The sequence below is a fragment of the Pyxicephalus adspersus genome, chromosome 2, assembly GCF_032062135.1.
Source record: "Pyxicephalus adspersus chromosome 2, UCB_Pads_2.0, whole genome shotgun sequence".
NCBI lineage: Eukaryota > Metazoa > Chordata > Amphibia > Anura > Pyxicephalidae > Pyxicephalus > Pyxicephalus adspersus.
This window is the reverse complement of record NC_092859.1, coordinates 104,392,628-104,411,929: the sequence shown is the minus strand read 5'-3', so window position 1 is coordinate 104,411,929 and position 19,302 is coordinate 104,392,628. Positions and strand designations below refer to the sequence as shown.

The 19,302-nt window shown below is 37.6% G+C and overlaps 3 protein-coding genes across 3 annotated transcripts in view; 1 reads left to right on the top strand and 2 right to left on the bottom strand.

The window, feature by feature from the left end:
* Positions 1–501, bottom strand: part of PHTF2 (putative homeodomain transcription factor 2) — a gene marked incomplete in the record, with an annotated part of 66,974 nt that extends 66,473 nt beyond the window's left edge. The window contains 1 exon segment of the mRNA XM_072401727.1: positions 357–501.
* Positions 502–867: 366 nt separating this feature from the next.
* Positions 868–3,793, top strand: TMEM60 (transmembrane protein 60). The gene is made up of 2 exons (XM_072401725.1): positions 868–1,037; positions 3,075–3,793. Exon 2 carries the CDS (start codon positions 3,123–3,125, stop codon positions 3,528–3,530), a length of 408 nt encoding a protein of 135 aa, XP_072257826.1. The 5' UTR covers positions 868–1,037; positions 3,075–3,122; the 3' UTR covers positions 3,531–3,793.
* Positions 3,794–17,884: 14,091 nt separating this feature from the next.
* Positions 17,885–19,302, bottom strand: part of RSBN1L (round spermatid basic protein 1 like) — a 38,891-nt gene continuing 37,473 nt past the window's right edge. The window contains exon 8 of the mRNA XM_072401724.1: positions 17,885–18,927. Within this exon, the coding sequence (XP_072257825.1) occupies positions 18,334–18,927 (594 nt within the window). The 3' untranslated portion in view covers positions 17,885–18,333. The remainder of the gene's footprint in view (positions 18,928–19,302) is intronic.

Genomic DNA, 19,302 nt, shown 5'->3' with positions numbered 1-19,302 from the left:
TATATATGATGATCTGTATTCACAGGTATATTTATGTATATATGATGATCTGTATACACAGGTATATATATGATGATCTGTATTCACAGGTATATATATATGTATAGAGCCCATTGTTGGGTGCAGATGTTGCACAGCAGTAAGGTACCACATTAGGAAAGTGGAGGGGGGAGGAGAGAATGCTGTGATTATATGACATGGGCAGTGCTGAAGAGGACCTGTCATAGCTGTCACCCTTGGCATTGCATGCCCCATAAGGTATAATCCTGGCATCAATACACCGTTATAGAGCTGACTGTCTGTCCCCAGCACAAACACACTGACAGCAGATGTCTACCGCGTGTTCCTCTAATTACCTGCTGCCCTGGAGCCGCTACCTTCTCCTTCTCCCGCCGCTAGCACCGGACGGAACCGTTTAAATTTCACCGGAACATGAGTGCCTGGTCTGCGCGCCCCCGGTGCGCGTTCCCTATAGCTCATGGGACAAGAGCCAGGCCACTAGCGCCACAGGCAATGACTTTGTCACCGCCCCCTAGCAACGAGAAGCGCGTCACAGGGGGCAGGCCGATCTGACGGTCGTCAGGGTATTACAGCTTAAGGACAAAAGCTTTTTTTCCAAAACAAATATGGCAGCCGCGCTGGTGTCTATCAATGAACACGAAGTCATCTGGCGCCATCTTGAATAAGGGAAATAGAAACTACAGAATTGGAGACACATTTTAGTCCAAAAACTGTCTTGTAAAACAACTATCATTCTTCTTTTGTAACGAATAATATCTGTTATTTTTTGGAATACAATCTATTCAGAGAGTTTTCATTTCTTACTGATAGTAAAATTACGTAGACGCCGGATCTTGACGTCATTAATATGCGTCCGTGAAGTTGTCACACTGATGTTGGTGTCAGGGTGGAGAGCAGGAAGAGATGCTGATGGTCGGTGAGCGCTTCTAATGATGGACTCCTTTCAGTAAAGCAGAGCGCCTTATGATGTGAGGATGTGCTGGGCTACAGACAACCGCGCACAGTAATGGTTTTTGGTGAGAAACTCTCTGTTGTATTGTAGGCTGAGCCATAAAACAATATCTGACATTGCTCTGTGGCTGACAGTTGTTTCCTGTTGCTTGGTTTGTGATAATAGAACACAAAACCAACTATATCAACTCCTAATAACTGCAACCTAACGGTACAAAACTGGAATCTACTCCAGCAGGAAATCCTGGGACAAAAAGACTGCTTGGTCCTGCTGATAAATATTATTATTATTCTTAGGATGTAAATATCACCAACATATTGTGCAGCGCTGTACATTAAATAGGGGTTGCAAATGACAGACAAATATGGACAGGGACACAGGAGGAGAGGACCCTGCCCCAAAGAGCTTACAATCTAGGAGAAGGGGGAAGTAACACACAATAGGAGGCAGAAGTTGTGTTTCCTTTTATTTGATTTCTATAAACAGTTACTGGTGAATATGGGCACACATCTCCTGCCTCTATCTATATCAAGCTTTGGTGCAAATGAAGAACATGAATGGGGCTAACAAAGCGTAAAACCCTTTATTAAAATAAAAACAGAAAATCCAAACACACAGCTCGCACATTAGAAGTGTGCTAAGCATTTAGGAATCCATACATCTTGCAGTACCCCTGACCATTGGAGTTGCCACTTGGGATGACGCGCCCCGTGTTTCTTTTGAGTTTTCCGGACAATTTACATTACTGATGGATTTAATTTAAATATTTTATGTTACTAAGAACTCTATGATTACTAAGATTCTTTCTGAATTATGTGTTTTGTATATATTAGTTATTTATCAGTGTTCTCCCCAGCTGCTTTTAGCTGGGTGCACCACCCAGCACGTTTTTGAGTGGTTACTGAAAAGGTGGGTCACAAAACAGGAGCCACCACCTGCCTACAGCTTCTTCCCATCCAGCTTTAAATACTGTAATTTCTAGGGAGAACACTGTGTAGTCTAGGACAGCGGTCACCAACCTTTCAGACCTCACAGACCACTAAATTAATCTTTAATCCCGTGGACCAATAATATGATTTTTTATAAAAAGATAAATACATTTGTAAAATAATGATCTTCCTGATGGTGCTGACGAGGACTGTGGAGGCTCTGATTCATTATTCAGCTCATGGGTAAGAGAAGTATTACTAGTCATACTATTATCATTAATTGCATTATCTTTGGTATTACTAGAGAAATGCAAAATATTAGTTTTATTTTTCTCACTCATTATTTGTTTATTTCATTGGAATCTAAGACCAAACAAGAAAAACCATAGTTATCAAAGTTAAACTATTTGATGCCAATAAATATAACAGTTAAAGACAATACACAGATAAGGTCATACATACCTAAAAGAGCATCTGAGAAATAAATAAAATAAAACAATCGGATGAGAATCTGCATTCACGGGGCAGGGTGACTGTTGTAATGCTGGAAACAATACTGAAGCGTACGGCTCGGTAATGGTCGCCCCATACAACTTAACACTACACTGACGTCACGCTCTGCCTCCCTTGTTTTTCCATCTCTATTACAGTTTGTGAATTTAGTGCAATATAAAGGCAAAAATTGTCATTCAGAATATAACAATTTATTAGAATATTTTTTTTGTTTTATCCAAAGCTTTTTGTGGACCACCAAAATTTTCTTGTGGTCCATGGTTCAGGACCGCTGGTCTAGGAAGTAACAGGTCGCTGTCGTACTTTTATATGAATGCTTTCTGAATACTTAATTTACTGTTATTTCTATAAAGGCAACCTTAAAAATTTAGCTAATATCTGTGTTTTAAATAAATATATTCAGCACAACGTGTATATTCTCTGCTAGGAAAACTTCCCATATGCACTATTTTGGCCCCTTGATTGGGGTCATTTGTGTGCATTTAAAAGACTTTTCCAATAAACACATCTGCTTTATTTTTTAGTGTGGAACATTGCAATGAGCAGATATTATTTCTGTGTGGAATTCTTTCCCAATATACATACATATTGAGGACACATATACGTACATATTGTTTGTGTGAATATTACACTTATGTTATGTCCCTGCTTCATTCTAGGAATACAGCTCTTCATCTTGGTTCTGAAACCCCCTAAAATCAGTTTAAATGAGAATGTCCTTGGCACAGAGAGTTCTCCTCACCTGGCTTTTTAGTTTGCTTTTCCTTATCATGGTGGTGCTGAAGTTGGATGAAAAGGCCCCATGGAACTGGTTTATCATCTTTATTCCTATCTGGATATTTGACACTATTCTACTCGTTATGCTGATTGTCAAAATGGCCGGACGATGTAAATCTGGATATGATCCCAGGAATGGGGCTCAAAATATGAAGAAAAAGTCCTGGTATCTGACAGCCATGTTACTGAAGTTGGCATTTTGCCTTGCCCTTTGTGCCATGCTGGAACAATTCACCAGTATGTATTTATGCTTTGTGTTTATTCCATTATGGATCCTACTGATCGGAGGACTGATTGAACTGGGAATAAATGTATTTTGTGTCAGACGAGACCAGTAACACCCCAGATGGACAGTTATGGGTACAGCAAGGAACCGTGTCGTGCATGTATTCCCTGGATACCATCTTTTACCGCATAGAGGTATTTCACACAAATCCAGCTGGCATGTTCACCTCACCCTCCCACAGGCTGCCATGCAAATAATTTATTGTTGTTGACCAACATCGGTGGGATGTTTTCAGTAGTTCTCTGGAAGTTTGCATGGATTTACTTGAGCTGTATTATATGTAAATAAATGAAACCCCATGATGTAAAGCTTAAAGTTGTGTGACAAAAAAAGTGTTTGTTTTTTTTTCTATTTTATTTTGTTTTTAGGCAACAGAGAAAACTTTTATGTAGAGGGCTTTAAATCCCAACTGAACCTTTAGGTGAAATCTGCAAAATATATTCCATCAAAACAAATAGTGTCTAACGTTTTACACTTCATTTTCTTTCCAAAGCAGTCCCAGACTGAATAAAGAAAACATTTCTCTGCCACCATCTGGAGAGTTAAACCCTAATTCTCTGTAGAGAAGCAGTAGTCTATGTAAAGAATCCTATAAGACCCATAGCACTGCAATTACCAATGCTTATACTCTCTTCTGCCCTGGATCTGATTCAGCAGGGGGTTTTCTGGACCTTCCTCCCTACAGCTTTGCTGCATCTACTGGAAAGGCAAAAGCTTATCTACACAGGCCATGGCCATTTAATATATATATATATATATATATATATATATATATATATATATATATATATATAGTATACTTTTGTTTTGATGTACTTGGAATGTATTTATCTAATTTCAACTGGACTTTAAAGCTGAACTCCAGGCACAATTTTTTTTTCAACGCAGAACTAAATCTGCTGTAGCTTGGCGGGAAATTTAAAAGCAGGTTACATTGTTTTTAACAATCTGTTTTTAAAAAATCTGTTTTTAAACATTAATCAAAGTGATAGTTAAAAAAACATAAATCCAAATAAGAAATATTAAATCCAAAAGTTTATCTATTATTGTACCTATGTTTGTACAAATTTAAAAAATTTAACTTATCTTACCTGGGAGTTATTCCTAAGAATTACAGGCCTAAAATATTAAACAACCAATTTCCATGCAAAACAATGTACCGCTTTTGACATAAAAATACTGACATAATTAGACCGCCAGGGAGGTTAATTGCAGTTTTGCAATAAAAAACCTGCCTGCACCCATTCCTTTATATATTTATTTAAACATATATATATATATTATTCACCTTTGCGTTTACCAAAATTCTTTGCAAAGCCAAGTCTTAATTATTATTTATTGCAGTCACTTTCAGTGGGCTTCACATAGCCTGTGCAGAGAGCTGGTCCACATACTACAGAAGGGGGTTGGATGCCAGTCCAGCACTCTGCAGAACAAGAACAACTGGTCTTGATACAGAAAGCTTGTGCAGGGGCAAAGTTTAATACTAGGTTACTGCAGATGTTAAAAACAAATCCACACAGAGATTTGGGTAAGTACACATTGGCCATTTGCGATTAGGAAATATTTGTTGTTCAGCAGTAGGAACAGTTCCAATTTATATAAAAGTTTTACCTAGCATCAGATATCTTTTTATTAAGAAAAAATAGTGTCCAGAGCTGCCGGCATTGCTGCTACATTTGCTGTCCTTGAAGACTTATTTAGGTGAGTAGGTGGTTTAGGCCATAGCACAGGAGCCTACCTTGTATGACCTTTGTTCACTAAGGTAGAATCCCTGTGCTATTCCTCAGTTTGGCTGCAGAATACCAAGTCCCCATGTCATCCACTGACAGGTGGAGGTAGAAGGCTGATCTTCCAGCTAAGTTGGTATACATTGCACCATTAGGAACAAAAACAATCTTATTTAACTATAAAAATAGGATTGCAGGTACTCAGGGACAACCCTATAATGGATAAAAAGGGGCAGAGTTTAAAGAGGAACTGAACTAAAAACTGCCAAAAAAAAAAATACACATCTTCAATTTGGCAGGGCAGTCTGATCCATCCAGGCATGTCCTGCATCAGGTCCCACGTCGTCCTGGAGCCGATCTCATTGCATAATGCCAGGCATTTGCAGAAGGAGCACCCAAGAGCCTCCCAGGATGCGTGACCTAGGTATCCCGGGAGGCTCTGCGCTCCCATTCATTCTCGATTGTCTAAGCCAGGGGTCGGCAAACTTTTAGGACTACTAGGCCATTTCAGGAGGTCAAGAAGACACACTAGGCTAGAAGAAACAAGGAGTCCAACGCAACAATTCAATTAGGCCAAATCCAACAATAAATAACTAGGGAGTCGTTCGGCCGACTGGAATACTGGATAGGCCGTATCCGGGCTAAAGGCCGGAGTTTGCCTACCTTTGGCCTAGGCGATAGAGATATAGGGGACGGTGCTGCACCTTTTTTTTTTTTTTTTTTTTTTTTTTTGGGTGTTGCACTTAAAAAAAAGATATCTGCCAGGACGGTCGTTCATTTCCAGCGACAATCCTCGTTCATTGGTGTCGTTGTGCACTTTTTTTGTTAACGATTAGTGGACGAACGGTCATTAGTCCAACGATAATTATTGCAAGTGTGTACGCAGCCGTAGTCTCTACTAAGGTGAATGTATTGAGCAGGCCTCTGTTTTTGTTCGGTAAGGAAAAACACAAAAGGCTACCATATAAAACAGGATCTCCTTTACTGATTTAACCTAAAGCAAGCCATTGCATTTAAATAAAGTAATGATTTGGGTCTCAGCCGCGGTTAAACTTAGGCAAAGCAATGTATTTTAGCTTGTGGTATAGCTAAAGTAAAATGTTGGGATTCAAGTGGTAGTGCCTGTAACAAAGCAAAGCCTACATATTAGGCAGGGTCTAATGTGACAAACAAAAATTTTTGTCAGCCGCAGATATATTTAACATAATGAAATGAGTGCTCAAAAAGCATTCCAGCACCCTGCACACTTTGCCATTCTGTCAACTGGAGCCCTGCACATATGCCTAAAACTGACCCTAGTTAAATTCTAGAACTAACAAATGATTTTTTTGGTTAAAATGTGAGAAAGTTGGTGTTTTCATACCTGTATAAGCAAAAATTATATATATATATATATATATATATATATATAATTAAAAAGTGTGCTTGTGGAGGATGTCTGCATGTAAGCAATGATATCAGCTTTCCTTTTCCCACTTCTTCTGCAGACATTTCAGAACAGTTTGGGGCATTGCCAATTACAAATAATCTTTAGGGATTTTTTTTAATTGGCAATATGTGTAGAGGGTAGGGTAAGGATGTAAGCATGAGGAATAAGGTAGGTGGGAGGGCTAGATGTAAAAATAAATAAACTTTTATAAATTGGAAAAAAAAATAGACCATATAGAAACAATGTTCACCGTATAAAATGGCATACACAGTACTTTACCCTTCATAAATAGCATTACCTTGTGTTTCTGCATTGTTGTGCTGCTCCATTCAAATATAAAACACTGCCAATGTGCCAGAGCTTGTGGAAATTACCTTTGCATGAAAAGCAGATTTACTTTTTATCAAATATTTGCAGGGAATTTTGCAAACAAAAGCACTGTGAACAGGAGGTGCCACAAAACTTAAATGCCAATTCAAATGTTACAGAGTTCTCCAGCTTTAAAGGAACTGCACTGGGAGGAATATAGGGCCAATGGTTTCTGACCTACTCGTGCAAGATTATCTGTGTATGCCAAGCTTCTGTGAAAGTATCCTTCTGTGAGTGTGCTACTGGACATCACCATCTTGAATGTCATATTGGCACTTTTTATCCAAATCTGAGAATTGTTTCTGTACTGGGACAAAGACATTTAAACAAAAATCATAAAATTTACACAAAGACAAATACCAATGGCTGTATATTATTCTATAAACTCTCTATTCATTATTCAAAGGAAGGGGGATTATGGACTGCACATGAAACATTTTCTAAACTGGTAGTAGGAGTCTAGCCTCAGCTGTTGTGTAACAAGCCAATTCTGCCCTAAACAACTTACCTTTCTATGATCAAAACACTTTTTGTTGTTTATGATTTGGAAAAAAAATATCTTTTACTTACCATAGTTTTCCTTTGCTAGATTCCTATCATGTCAGCCTACTGCGGGTCAACTCTGCCCCTCTGCCCTCCATAGGGCCACTCCTAGCTAGGTCAAAACATTCAGTGCTAGCCTTGCTCAGTGTTCCTATAAATAGTCATGGGGCATTTAGTAAAGTAAATGCCAGAAAATAGAAGATAGGACTTCTCCTGGATCTCCTCATTGGAACCACCTTTTTGTGGGATGTAACAAGCAATGTATATTGGGAGGAAAAACTAAATTCTCAGAAATCTCTGCATCAATGTTCATTATTGAGAAGGCTGAAGTAATGTCAGCAGAACCCAAAGATATTGCAGAACCCAATGGGACAGCTAAGGACTAGTGTGGTTTTGAAAGTGTTAGTTGAGCCTCCAACTAACCGCTTTATATGCTTTCTCCACCAGAACTTTGACATAGGGTGTACGAGATGTAGGAATGAGTCTTGTAGGATGGACCCAGATCTCATTGGGAGACCATGTAGGCAAACTGAATAGTCCAGACAATCCAAACCTTTTCTTAGGACCTCCTAGGAGGGACAGACAAACATCTTAGATATTTACAAATAAATTGACAGAATCAGTCTCTAGCCTTCTCTAATTTACCTCTGGGTTGGTGGACAAACATGCAAAAATTATTGTTCCTGAAATGATATAGAAATTTAAATTAAAGATTGCACATGTTTAAGGTTTACCACATTTACATTATGGCTTCTTCAGGTTCTGACATGCATCTTGCTGAAGTAATGGCTAAAGAATAGGATGCAACATGGAAAAAGAGATCGATGGATGATAATAAGAGGCCAACAGGGCCTGTTAGGCCATTTGACACTGGATGGGGCAAGCAGAACCCAGACTTGAACCCTTGAGGAGTTATAGCTGAAACCTTCATCTAGGTCTCCATGGAGATCCAAAACTGGTCGGAAATCTCCTGAGGTCATTGTGACCAAGAACAACAGAGAATAGATCTTCATCCTTCATTCTGTCAGTGGTACAGGGACTGTGATTTCTGAAGCCTTCAATTTGCTCTATTAAGTTACACAAACAACATTATTTTTGTTAAGAATAATGAATCTGTGTCTGTATGAAGAAAGACCCATGCGGCCCCTATGCAAAGTCCAGTTGGTATCTCTCATTAGTCTAAAATTCACTTGTCACTGACACTGCCCATCCAGACTCTGCTGAAGTGCTTTATTCATATACCCACGGTACTCGGAAACCTTCAGAAACTCTTCACATTTGATTCTACATTCTGTGTGGGTTTAGATTTGCTTGCTGGGGTAAAGGGTTTGAAGATTGTGCCAGTTCGCCCTAAAATTCTCCCAGCCTGGGGAATAGGCTCTTGGATCCCTGACGGTTGTTCTATGGGGGGGGGGGGTCAGAGAAGCAGAGATTATCTGCAGTAGGTTGACATGAGACGATCTAGGAAATATGTATTCAATTATTTACATTAAACGGATCACATTACACTCTCTGTTAAATAGTCCAAGTATCATCAATAAGTGTCATCAATTAAAAAAGCAGTAGCCTCAGTTTACAATGCTTGAACACACAGATAAAGATTTGTATTTTTTTATTTATTCTAAAAGTTTAGTTATATGTGGTATTGTGTCAAAGCAAAGCTTAGGTAAAAAAAAATAAGTTAATTAAAAGTAAAATACACAACTTTTGCTTTAATACTCACCTTTAACCCAGCGCTTCTCCCTGCATTACTTCTTTTCTACCACAAGATGTCCTCAGTCTTCCAGGATGAATGACGTTATTAGACCCACTGTCCCAGCCTGTCATTTACTTATTCCCCAAGTTGTGAAAAATGAAGAAACAGTACAATGATTTGCTCATCTACAAATCCGTTCTCCGCAATCAGCATTCTCCTTGTTGGAATGTGAACTGACTGGTTTCTTGTGCTGCATCTTCCTTTTCTACTCAACACAAAGCTGAAGTGGCAAGCAGTAAATATTGAGGGGTCTATTTATAAAGCGGTGAATGACATTCAGCAACATTCTCTGGAGGAGACTCTTAACAAGGCCATGTATTTTAAATGGCTGTGATTAATTCTGCACCAGAGACTGCTGCTGAATGTTAGATTCTCTCCTATATACAGTATATGGATTACTAGCAGTTTAGCTGTTGGCATTATGTAATTCATATCACTCAGAATAATCTTTAGATGTACATGGACTGCAGCGTAATCTGGCCTAATCTGATTTATTAATACTGCATTCTGCTGCGTGATAGGAAAGGAATCAATATTATGATGCTACAGCAGTTTATTATAATGCGGTAAAGTGTATTATAAAGATGATCCCGGAGGATTCAAAGGCACAGATAAAAGTATTTATGGATATTGCTGGTGGATCCTCCCTGCCAGTTGCAGCTTGTATTGTCTGTCATTTATACTACTGCGTGACTTGCTGTGTGGATACCTTTGGAGTAATTAATCTATTTCAATGGACAACTTCAGAGATATGGGGGTCTGCTAGGGTATTTGCTTGTAGGTATTTTTAAAACCTCTTTTTTTAAAAAAAACTCTTTTCATTATCAGGCTGACTGATGTGTAAGGTGCATTTGGAATGCCATTGGGAATGAATGCACACCAACACACTTTTTATGTGTTGCATTAACACACGCGTTTCACATGGTTACACACTAATTAGAACGAGCCCTCTATTCTTGTCCCTTTGTTTCCATATGTATGTAGCTGTATTACCAGGAGACGTATTGGAAAATATACCCAAGCTTTTTATAAACGCATTTATCATAAAATGAATATGCTACTACCAAACCAGTCACCTTCCAAATCTCAACATAATTTGCAATACTAAAACATAAAACGATTTCCGTTGCTAAAAAGCCAGACAATGAGTTTGTTATTGACACACGTGGTAGATAAGAATGTCATCTCTACCACAGAGACGTTTATTTCAATATTAAAACCATAACAAATATATATATATATTTATGTAAATTTATACAAATCAGGTAACTACTTTATAAGTAAGAACAATATACACATTTTTGTGGACAGTTTCCCTTTATGTTTTGTAATTTCAGGAAAACCACTAATACAAAACTTTGTAAAGAAGAAAATCCTGCTAATTCTATGTCTATACCTTTTCAATGTGTTTTCTGAAATGAAATAAGTCTAGGTGCTTTATTAGATGGAAGATTGATGCATATGATAGTGAAGCATGCACAGTACTATGTTGATCACTGCCGGCATGCATGACTAGCATGGGCCATGCTTTATTTATTTCTACATTTTAGCCACAGCAGAGCTTCCCATATCTCAGTTGGAGTGTTTGTGCTGTAATGAAGGTCCTCATATGATGCCTTCCTTACCTACATGCATACATTTAGGTGATCAATCCCCCAATTACTGCATCTGGGTAATTGAGGTGCCATCAACTTATAGCTGATGTAACCATATAAAACACTCAAATTCAGAAAAAAAAAAAAAATAGAAAACTAAAACGTTGGAAATCTCTAAAGACTTGTTTTTGCATGTCCCATTGTTTTGGATATGTCAAAGCTTATTAAATTTGTGCAAATATATCAGATACAGTGTTCTCCCTAGCCATTTTTAGATGGGTGCACCACCCAGGACTTTTCAGTAACCACCCGGCTGTTTATGGGTGGTAAGTGAAAAGTTGGGTCACAATAAAGGGGCCACCATCTCCCTACAGCAAATTTCCAGGGAGATTATTGAAAAATAAATCAAACTATTTACTCCCACATATAATATGAACTGTGTATTTAAAAAAGAGCACTTTCAGGGGTCATATTATCTGGTATACATCAAAACACGCAGTTGTTCAATAAAGGTATTAAATACAATCTTTCTGGAAGTAATCACTTTCATAATAAGGCTTGGATTGAAGGAACCATTATTTCCCAACTCATTTACTCCAGGCTATTTGCAGTGACCCCAAAACTAGAATGCAACATTGGAGTGAGGAAATGGCTGCTTCCACCAAAACATTCTCACTTTAGGGGGTAAATTTATAAAGCAGTCAATCTGTCATTGACTGAAACATTTCCTAGTGGAGAATCTTCCTGGTCCATGTATTTCAATGGCAGCAATTGATTTTCCAATGTTTTAGTAAATATCAGAGTCACTGGGTAATATATAGACCTCTGTTATCCCAAAAATCAACCCTCTTTAAAATATACTGGTATACTTGTATAATAATGTCTTGTCTGCATGGTGTTATCCAACCTTTAATAAATGGAACCCTTGTTATTTTTAAAATAGTTATGTAAATCTAGTAGTGGTGAATAATATTCAGCTGGACTTGTTTTTGTTAAGGACGCTTGTCCAAGCCACTTCTTCAAGTTTCAGAAGTAGAGCATTGGCTTGGACAAGCTATGAAATCATTATAGGAATAAGTCCAGGTGGATATGACTACTACCAGTTATACCATGACCAATAACTAATGCCCGGGAAAATAAATATTTACACAATGTATGATTGGCAACCACACAACTGAAAACTCTTTATAGAACTCTCATCTATAAAAGCTGTAAAAGTTCCGACCCTTACTACAAATTAGGTCAGTCATGTTACTGGTACTGAACCTGAAAAAGTTCCAAACCACTGCCATAAAAAGACAAACCACACATCCATTCATAATAGTAATGAGCAAAAAGATGAACTGAAATGTTTGATTTGTTAAATACAGTATATGTGCACATTTGTTAAATCTGCACGGAATTCATGAATGTTGTGTTTTTTCTTCAGGCCATTCTGATCTAGATGAAAATATTAGGGCAAATCAAAGCATTTTATTACCATTTCACCCTGGTTCAGTCATTACTACCCATAATACGGTTTATTTTACAAAACTGGGTATCAACTTTAAAAACAAGTGGACAATTGCTGTAAAAGAAAATTGTCAGATTCAAAGCTAATGTCTGTTCCTAGTACATGGTGTCATTTTAAATAAAACAATTCACCATTACAAGGCAGTTCATGGAACAAGAATAAGAAACAGGTTTACTGCTCCCTTTACATTAAAAGGGTTGAGGCTGTCATTTTAGAAACAACTGGGTAGCAAAGTCCAGTGACTGTTCACTGAGAAACAATGGCAAATGAGACTGGATTCATATTGTCCTGCGTACCTGGTAGGACACATTGTATTCCACATATATAGTGGTCATGTATGGCTGACCCCACTTCTATATGAAATGCATTATGTGCAGCAAGATACATGAATTGTGTAAACTGTACCCTACTTATTTCTGTTTTGTTATTGAGGGACACTGGAGAATCGGCACAAGATAATTTGTAATTGTGAAAGTCTGCCTTAAAGTGCCGAAAAACGGTTTTATAAATCTAAAAAAACTTAAGGGAAAGTGTGGAATATTTTCAAATGAGCACATACTTTTAGATATTGCAATGATAAACTCCCCCCAAGAGAAACATAGAGGCTGCCATTGTAGAGCCATCATTCTGCAAATGCTAGTTGCCTGGTTGTCACTGTAATGCGTTCTTCACTGACATAGAACAAGTATGGAGTTAGTTCCCCAAAGTCAGTGAATCAGAAAGTAATAATCAGGCAACTGGCATCTTCAGGGAATCAGCAATGGCAACATTCATGTTTCTTTCAGAAAAATGTTTAGTAAGACATTTTGATATGCCCTTTACAAATGGTTTTCATATTCATTGGACAACATTGGGAGCTTTCAGTATTGAAGTACCACTATGCATAGGCAAAATCTGAGTAATGTAGGCTGCTAAAGCAGAATGTTCCATTGATGGAATTAATTAAAATCCAGTAAAGCCAGAATGCTTAAAAATAGAAGTATTTCCCTAAAACTGGTTCCTTATGATTGTGAAACATTCAGCCTGAAGGGGTTATACAAAGCTGCATTTTAACAACTGCAACTTGACCTGCTTAATGTTAACTGGAACTGATGCAAATTATATGCAAAGCATATAGTCTTCATTCATTTTATTCATTAGGTCCTAAACAAATGAACCTTGTAAATACTGCTCCAAATAGAACTGGCTTCAGAGTAGTATTTTCAAAATGCTTACCAATCTTCATTTGATGGGTGAACACAAAGGTTTGAGTGAGTTTTGCCTGTAGCTTCTAGGGCCCATTAAAACCAATGCAGCACTTTGGCATGCATTAAATTCCGATTTATCTGACACAAAATTTCTGCTATCACACACCAACAATCGGATATAACACATCAGGAAGGTGAGTTGGGATGCCATTTGGAACTAATATACCAACACTGCACCAACGTGAGCTTCTGCAAAAGTTTACCTTAACAAGCTTTCTTTGTTGAGGACCTGTCTGCCAATATTTGTAGAATCAATGATATTTAAACTTACATTTACAAGGCAAAATTACATCAAAATGCTACTTTTGGCAAAAAGTTAATTTAACATAATTGCTGCCTAAATTTTATAAGTGTACATAATATCCTTTCTACTTTTGCAGCCATCACATTTGAAAACAATTACAAACATTTAAGTATCATGTTACACTTGTCTGTTTTTGGCACAGTTTTACACTGAAATCAATGCATTATTGACACACACTTTAATGGTTTTCCATTCATTTGAATAGAAATGAGGCAAATGTTGCTGCCTTCTCATGTAATGAGCAGGCTTGCTGCTTTCTCTAGAGGTTTTATTAAAACAGAGATTAATTATGTGATTATAGCAGGCAAGCCCTCGCAGTGTGACTATAAACCATTAGTAATACAACTCAATAGTGCTGAAAAATATAAAAAATAAAGGGAGGACAGGGAATTATACCAATGGAAGACTTTATTCATTACCAATATCTATGTACTCAGGGTTAGGGTTCATTCCAGCAGTGTTCTAAGAAAGTAGAAGTTGGAAAAGAATGTTGGCTGTAAACACTGCTGGAAACTTGTCTTTGTCATACACAGACCGTATTAAACAAAATGCCACACACTGCTCCAATGCATGTTGCAGCTGACTGTGACATTTGTCTTGTGCACTGAACATTTAAAGTAATTGTCCTGAGAGAAATATGTGGACAGTCGCTCTTTTTACTGCTGTAGGCAAATCCTGATATTCCGGGTTCATGAAAGCAAACATTAAACAAGGTGAATGAAGTTTACCATGAATCTACCAAACAGTTTTTGATCTATGGCTAGAGTGCTACAAAAGCCAAACAATACTGGTGAGAAAGGGGGGAGGGTGTTACTGGGTTATGCTTTCAATCAAACTCATGCTATGTTTTCAGTGACGTAGTTCATATAGAAGTCATGCAGAGTAACCATCAGAAAGCAGATTTCAGATTACAGAACTACAATTTCAGGTTTGATCCTATCTTTTGGAATATTCAATTTACTCTTCAATATTTGGCATCCCTTCACCCATTTCCTATATTTTAGAATTCTATGGCTATTATAGACCACATGTAGTAGATGCACAATAATACAGTGTAAGTTTTTTTTCCTTGGCGTATGTTTAATGAGGAAAGTCAGAAGTAAAACTGGGAGGGGTTTCACCAACACCAAAGTTTATAAACCAAAATGAAGCAACTAGTTGCGCTCCAGAGCACAAATAATTGCATGGATCCAGGAACACACAAGACAAAAATCATGTGATTTAAGGAGTTATCTCTCATCTTTAATTTCTACTTTTGCCTGGGCTTGTTTGGAGAACTGGGCAAATATGCCACCCACCAAGTCAGAGTCTATTTATGTTTACATACAAGATTGGAATTGTATGTGACAACCTTAATCGTCCTCTTAGTATGGCTGAAAAGTGTGAGTTCTTGGTACTGACCAAGTTGTTCAATAAAGGTATTAAATACAATATTTCTGGAAGTAATCACTTTCATAATAAGTCTTGGATTGAAGGAACCAATCTTACTGAAATGATTAAAAGTACATCTGTAAACAAACCCTGCAAAGAGTTTTAAGCAATTTGTACAACTTTAGGTTATCACGATAGTCTGTGCCTTGTGTAGTAGTGGATATATTTTATACTGTAATTGTTCTAAATGATCAATAATACTAAAAAAAACACTTCTCTAAAATGGTTAGATTTTAGGTCATAAAATTGTTTCCCAACTACAACATTATTTCAATCAATATTTTTGTATCTAATCTTCTGTATTATCTTTTGTGCTCAATGAGCATTTGTAAAGTGAAAGAATATTTGGCAAATCCTGGTCAAACAGCCTATCCATGGCCAACATAGGGATTAAAGTTCTTCACACTTACACTCCTCTGCTGAATCTATACGCCTTCATGGTTCTACTCGGATTTCTGTAGTGCATACTGCATGTCAGTACTTATCTGTAATCAGCAACTGTACCCATTTTTGCTGCACTGAAATGATCTAGAAAAGACCTTTGTTGTGCTTTGCAGGAAGTTTTATCCATCACAAAGATAACCAGAGCTAAAAAGAAACCAAATGAACCTATCAAATCCATTAAATGTTGGGGGTAGAAGACCTTGGATCTACAATTTGTGGTAAAGACAGCCAACAGTAAAGATAACCAACTAAGGAGACTACATATGGGATATTTTGAAGGACTAGGTCCACCATAAAGTCTCCTCTATCCCATAATCCATAATTCCATGGATGACAAATGCAAGACTGGCTACATAAACAGCTGCAGAATGTGCCATACCCCTGCATACTACTAGGTAATTCCATTGGCAGGTATACTCTTGTATACTTTTCTATAGGGGGCTTTACATTTTAACAAAAGCTAACACAGGAAAAGATTAAGGCTTCCACCACTGACATTTCCCTTAAGACACTAGTTACCTGGTTCTCATTGTGATCCAGGGGCTTTATTAGTCAAAGAAAGGTATATTTTAGATAAAACTGGACAATGAATGAATATCATCCTCCTAACTACCTCTACCTTGAAGTACTAATGTCTAAGTCATGCTACGGCCCATTCTACACCTGTGTGAATGCACATTACATGCATTATGGTGCTATTCAAATAAGCTAAGAACACACATTGGGGTGCCATTTTTTGTCAGCTGTAGTGCATTGGTAGCTCACTTTGCCTAAATGATGTGAATGATATAACACAACTGGTTTGGTGTGACTGGGATCTTATAATGGCATGAATAAGAGTGAGTGTGACTGGTTTAGAGTGCATACATTTTAATTCACCAACTGATTTTTTTTTTATATACAGTGGGGTAATGAAAACTTATATAAAAAAAAAAGATTTCTGGGAATGGAAGTTATTGGGAAATCCATTTAAAGAACTATTACACAATTATATTAATGCAGGATATATATGTGCCTGGAGTTTTACAATTATGTTTTGGTGGCTTTTTCCATTCTTGGTGTTTGTATATTTATGCAAGGGACACAGGCTTGTCTTGCTGGGTTTTTGCTGGCTTGAATCAGGTTTTACATTCAAGTACGGGTGTGTTGAAGTGTAGGGCTCTTCAGTATTTCCCAAGAAATTTTTATAAGCTGGGTGGGAAGAAGCTGTAGATGAGTGGCAGCCCCAGTATTGTGACCCAGCTATTCAGTAACCATCCAAAACAGCCGGTTGGTTACTGGAAAGTGCCAGGTGGTGTGTCCAGCTAAAAGGGGCAAGGAAGAACACTACTCTTATTATAAAACTTTAGGAAATGTGTAAAAAGTTCTAAGAATATCTATGATTTGTACATTGCATAGAGCCCTTTATTTTTTGAAAGAAGAGAGCTAAGCCTGATGTATTTTTTTTTAATCAGAGAACTCACATCTTTAAAGTGTTGGGAATAAAACAAGATGGTAAAGTCCATCCTTTGAGATTCCATACAGGTTAATGAGGAGGTTACTAAGTAATACACTCTGGTGTCTATTTTTCTTATACTGAATGTATTCATTATTGTTGTAATAAAGGCAAAAAGTAAAAACACAATTTAATCTTTCATTGTGGCAAGCTGAGGTGAACTTGGAAAATACCTAAGACTGTATGTACCAGTCATCTTCAAATTAGAAGAACCATAGCAAGCAAGCACTGGATAGGCTCTGGTTGGGGCCATATACAGCAAAATGTCATAAAATCATGGCCAAGAGAAAGCATCTTTTGTACTAATGTAATGATGAACTGTCTGTGAGGTCTGTAAAAGGTGACAAGAAACATAGACATGCAGATGTGTTGCTGAAACTTTCCTTCTGTGCCCAATAAAATTAGACAATGGAGCATGGCTACTATGAGCTTCGGTGCCTCTATTATGGAAGAGCTGGACCTGCACAATGTAGAAATCCACAGAAGGTTTTCTTTAAAACATACCAGATTTCCCACAAAAAAAAAAAAAAAAACAAAAAAAAAACAAATACATTGTTATGAACCTTTATTAGGTGGTTCACATTTCAATATAAATCACACTAAAAAGATTTAAAAAAAGCTATTTACACTACAGTGCTGACACCTTTAAAATGAAAAATCGATATAAATAAGCTCTATGGAAAAGCCTGGAATTGTCAAAAAGAATTCTGGCTCATCTTACAAAAAATATATATGTTAATGTCAGCTCTATCCTAGAACTAAAACTGAAATTTTAGAGAGACTTTATGTTAAACCTGCAGTGTTTACAGTGCATCTGGCCCTAAGTGCTTCGATATTTCACAGTTACGGACAGGCACTGAGGAATGTTACATCGCTACATAACTAGATTCAGTAACAGACTACAGGGCAAGTGGAAGCCTGCCCCATGATTTACAAAGCTTTACATTATTATTATTATTACGTTATGTAGAATAAAAAACAAAACTATATATACATATTTTAGCACAGATGTTCCTCTTCTGTCCGCACAACTGGGGGGTTTGTTGCAAAAGGTTGTGGAGTGTCCTCTTTGCTATCTTTTGAGTCTTGTTTAAGGATTCCCAAAGTCTCGTTCCCAATCTTGCTTTGCAATTCCTTGGCATGTTCAGGTTTTATTGTGCAAGCCTGACATTCTGCAGGAGTCATGGAAATAGATGGAAGATTGATATTGCCAAACGTATTGCCAGTTTGGTGGGGAGATACTGGTTCATGTTTTACTTGCTGAGATTTTTGTTCAAGGTCCTTCAACTGCCTGATGTCTGAAAACTGTACATGAGAAGTTTGTGCACTTACAGCACAGAATGATTGCTCTTCTTTCTCAATGTCCGCTTTAACCTCAGGTTCTTCCAAATTGCTGCCCTGTGCCACTTCTGGATGGTACATTTTCAGCCTGATATGCCAGGCCAGGCTGCACACCGCTGAAACTGTCTTGAACTGATGAACAACATTTCTTGGGATAAAATAGATGTCATCGTCGTATAACTGAATCCTAGCATAACGAATGCCTTCTCTGCGTAGCTGGTTGAGCTTTGCATCGTCAACCCACTGAACACACTAGGTAAAAAAATAAATAAAAATAAAATAAAATCATTGCATTTGTCAAGCTGGATGATGAATGCACACACAAAATATTTTATATAGAATAAAACGGTGAATGCCAAATTCAATGAAAATTTAGCATCATATACCTCATCTTTCCCTGGGAAAGATAATAAAGAGGGCCATGCTTAATTGTGTTGCTGTAGAATTGCAGCTTTTTTTTTTTTTTTTTTTAGGAATCCAGGCCCAGAGTGTCATAGAATGAATGGGTGAGCCAGGCACTCCATCCCTTTCCAAGGCCAGGAATTGAGGATGGATCTGGAGCACCTGGCTATTGCTTATAAAAAGGGATCAGGTCTTTAAGACGGGGATTTGTAGCCAGAGTCCAAG

Bases quoted from the DNA above. Each gene is read 5' to 3' on its own strand.
- TMEM60 (XM_072401725.1), top strand. From the start codon at position 3,123: ATGAGAATGTCCTTGGCACAGAGAGTTCTCCTCACCTGGCTTTTTAGT.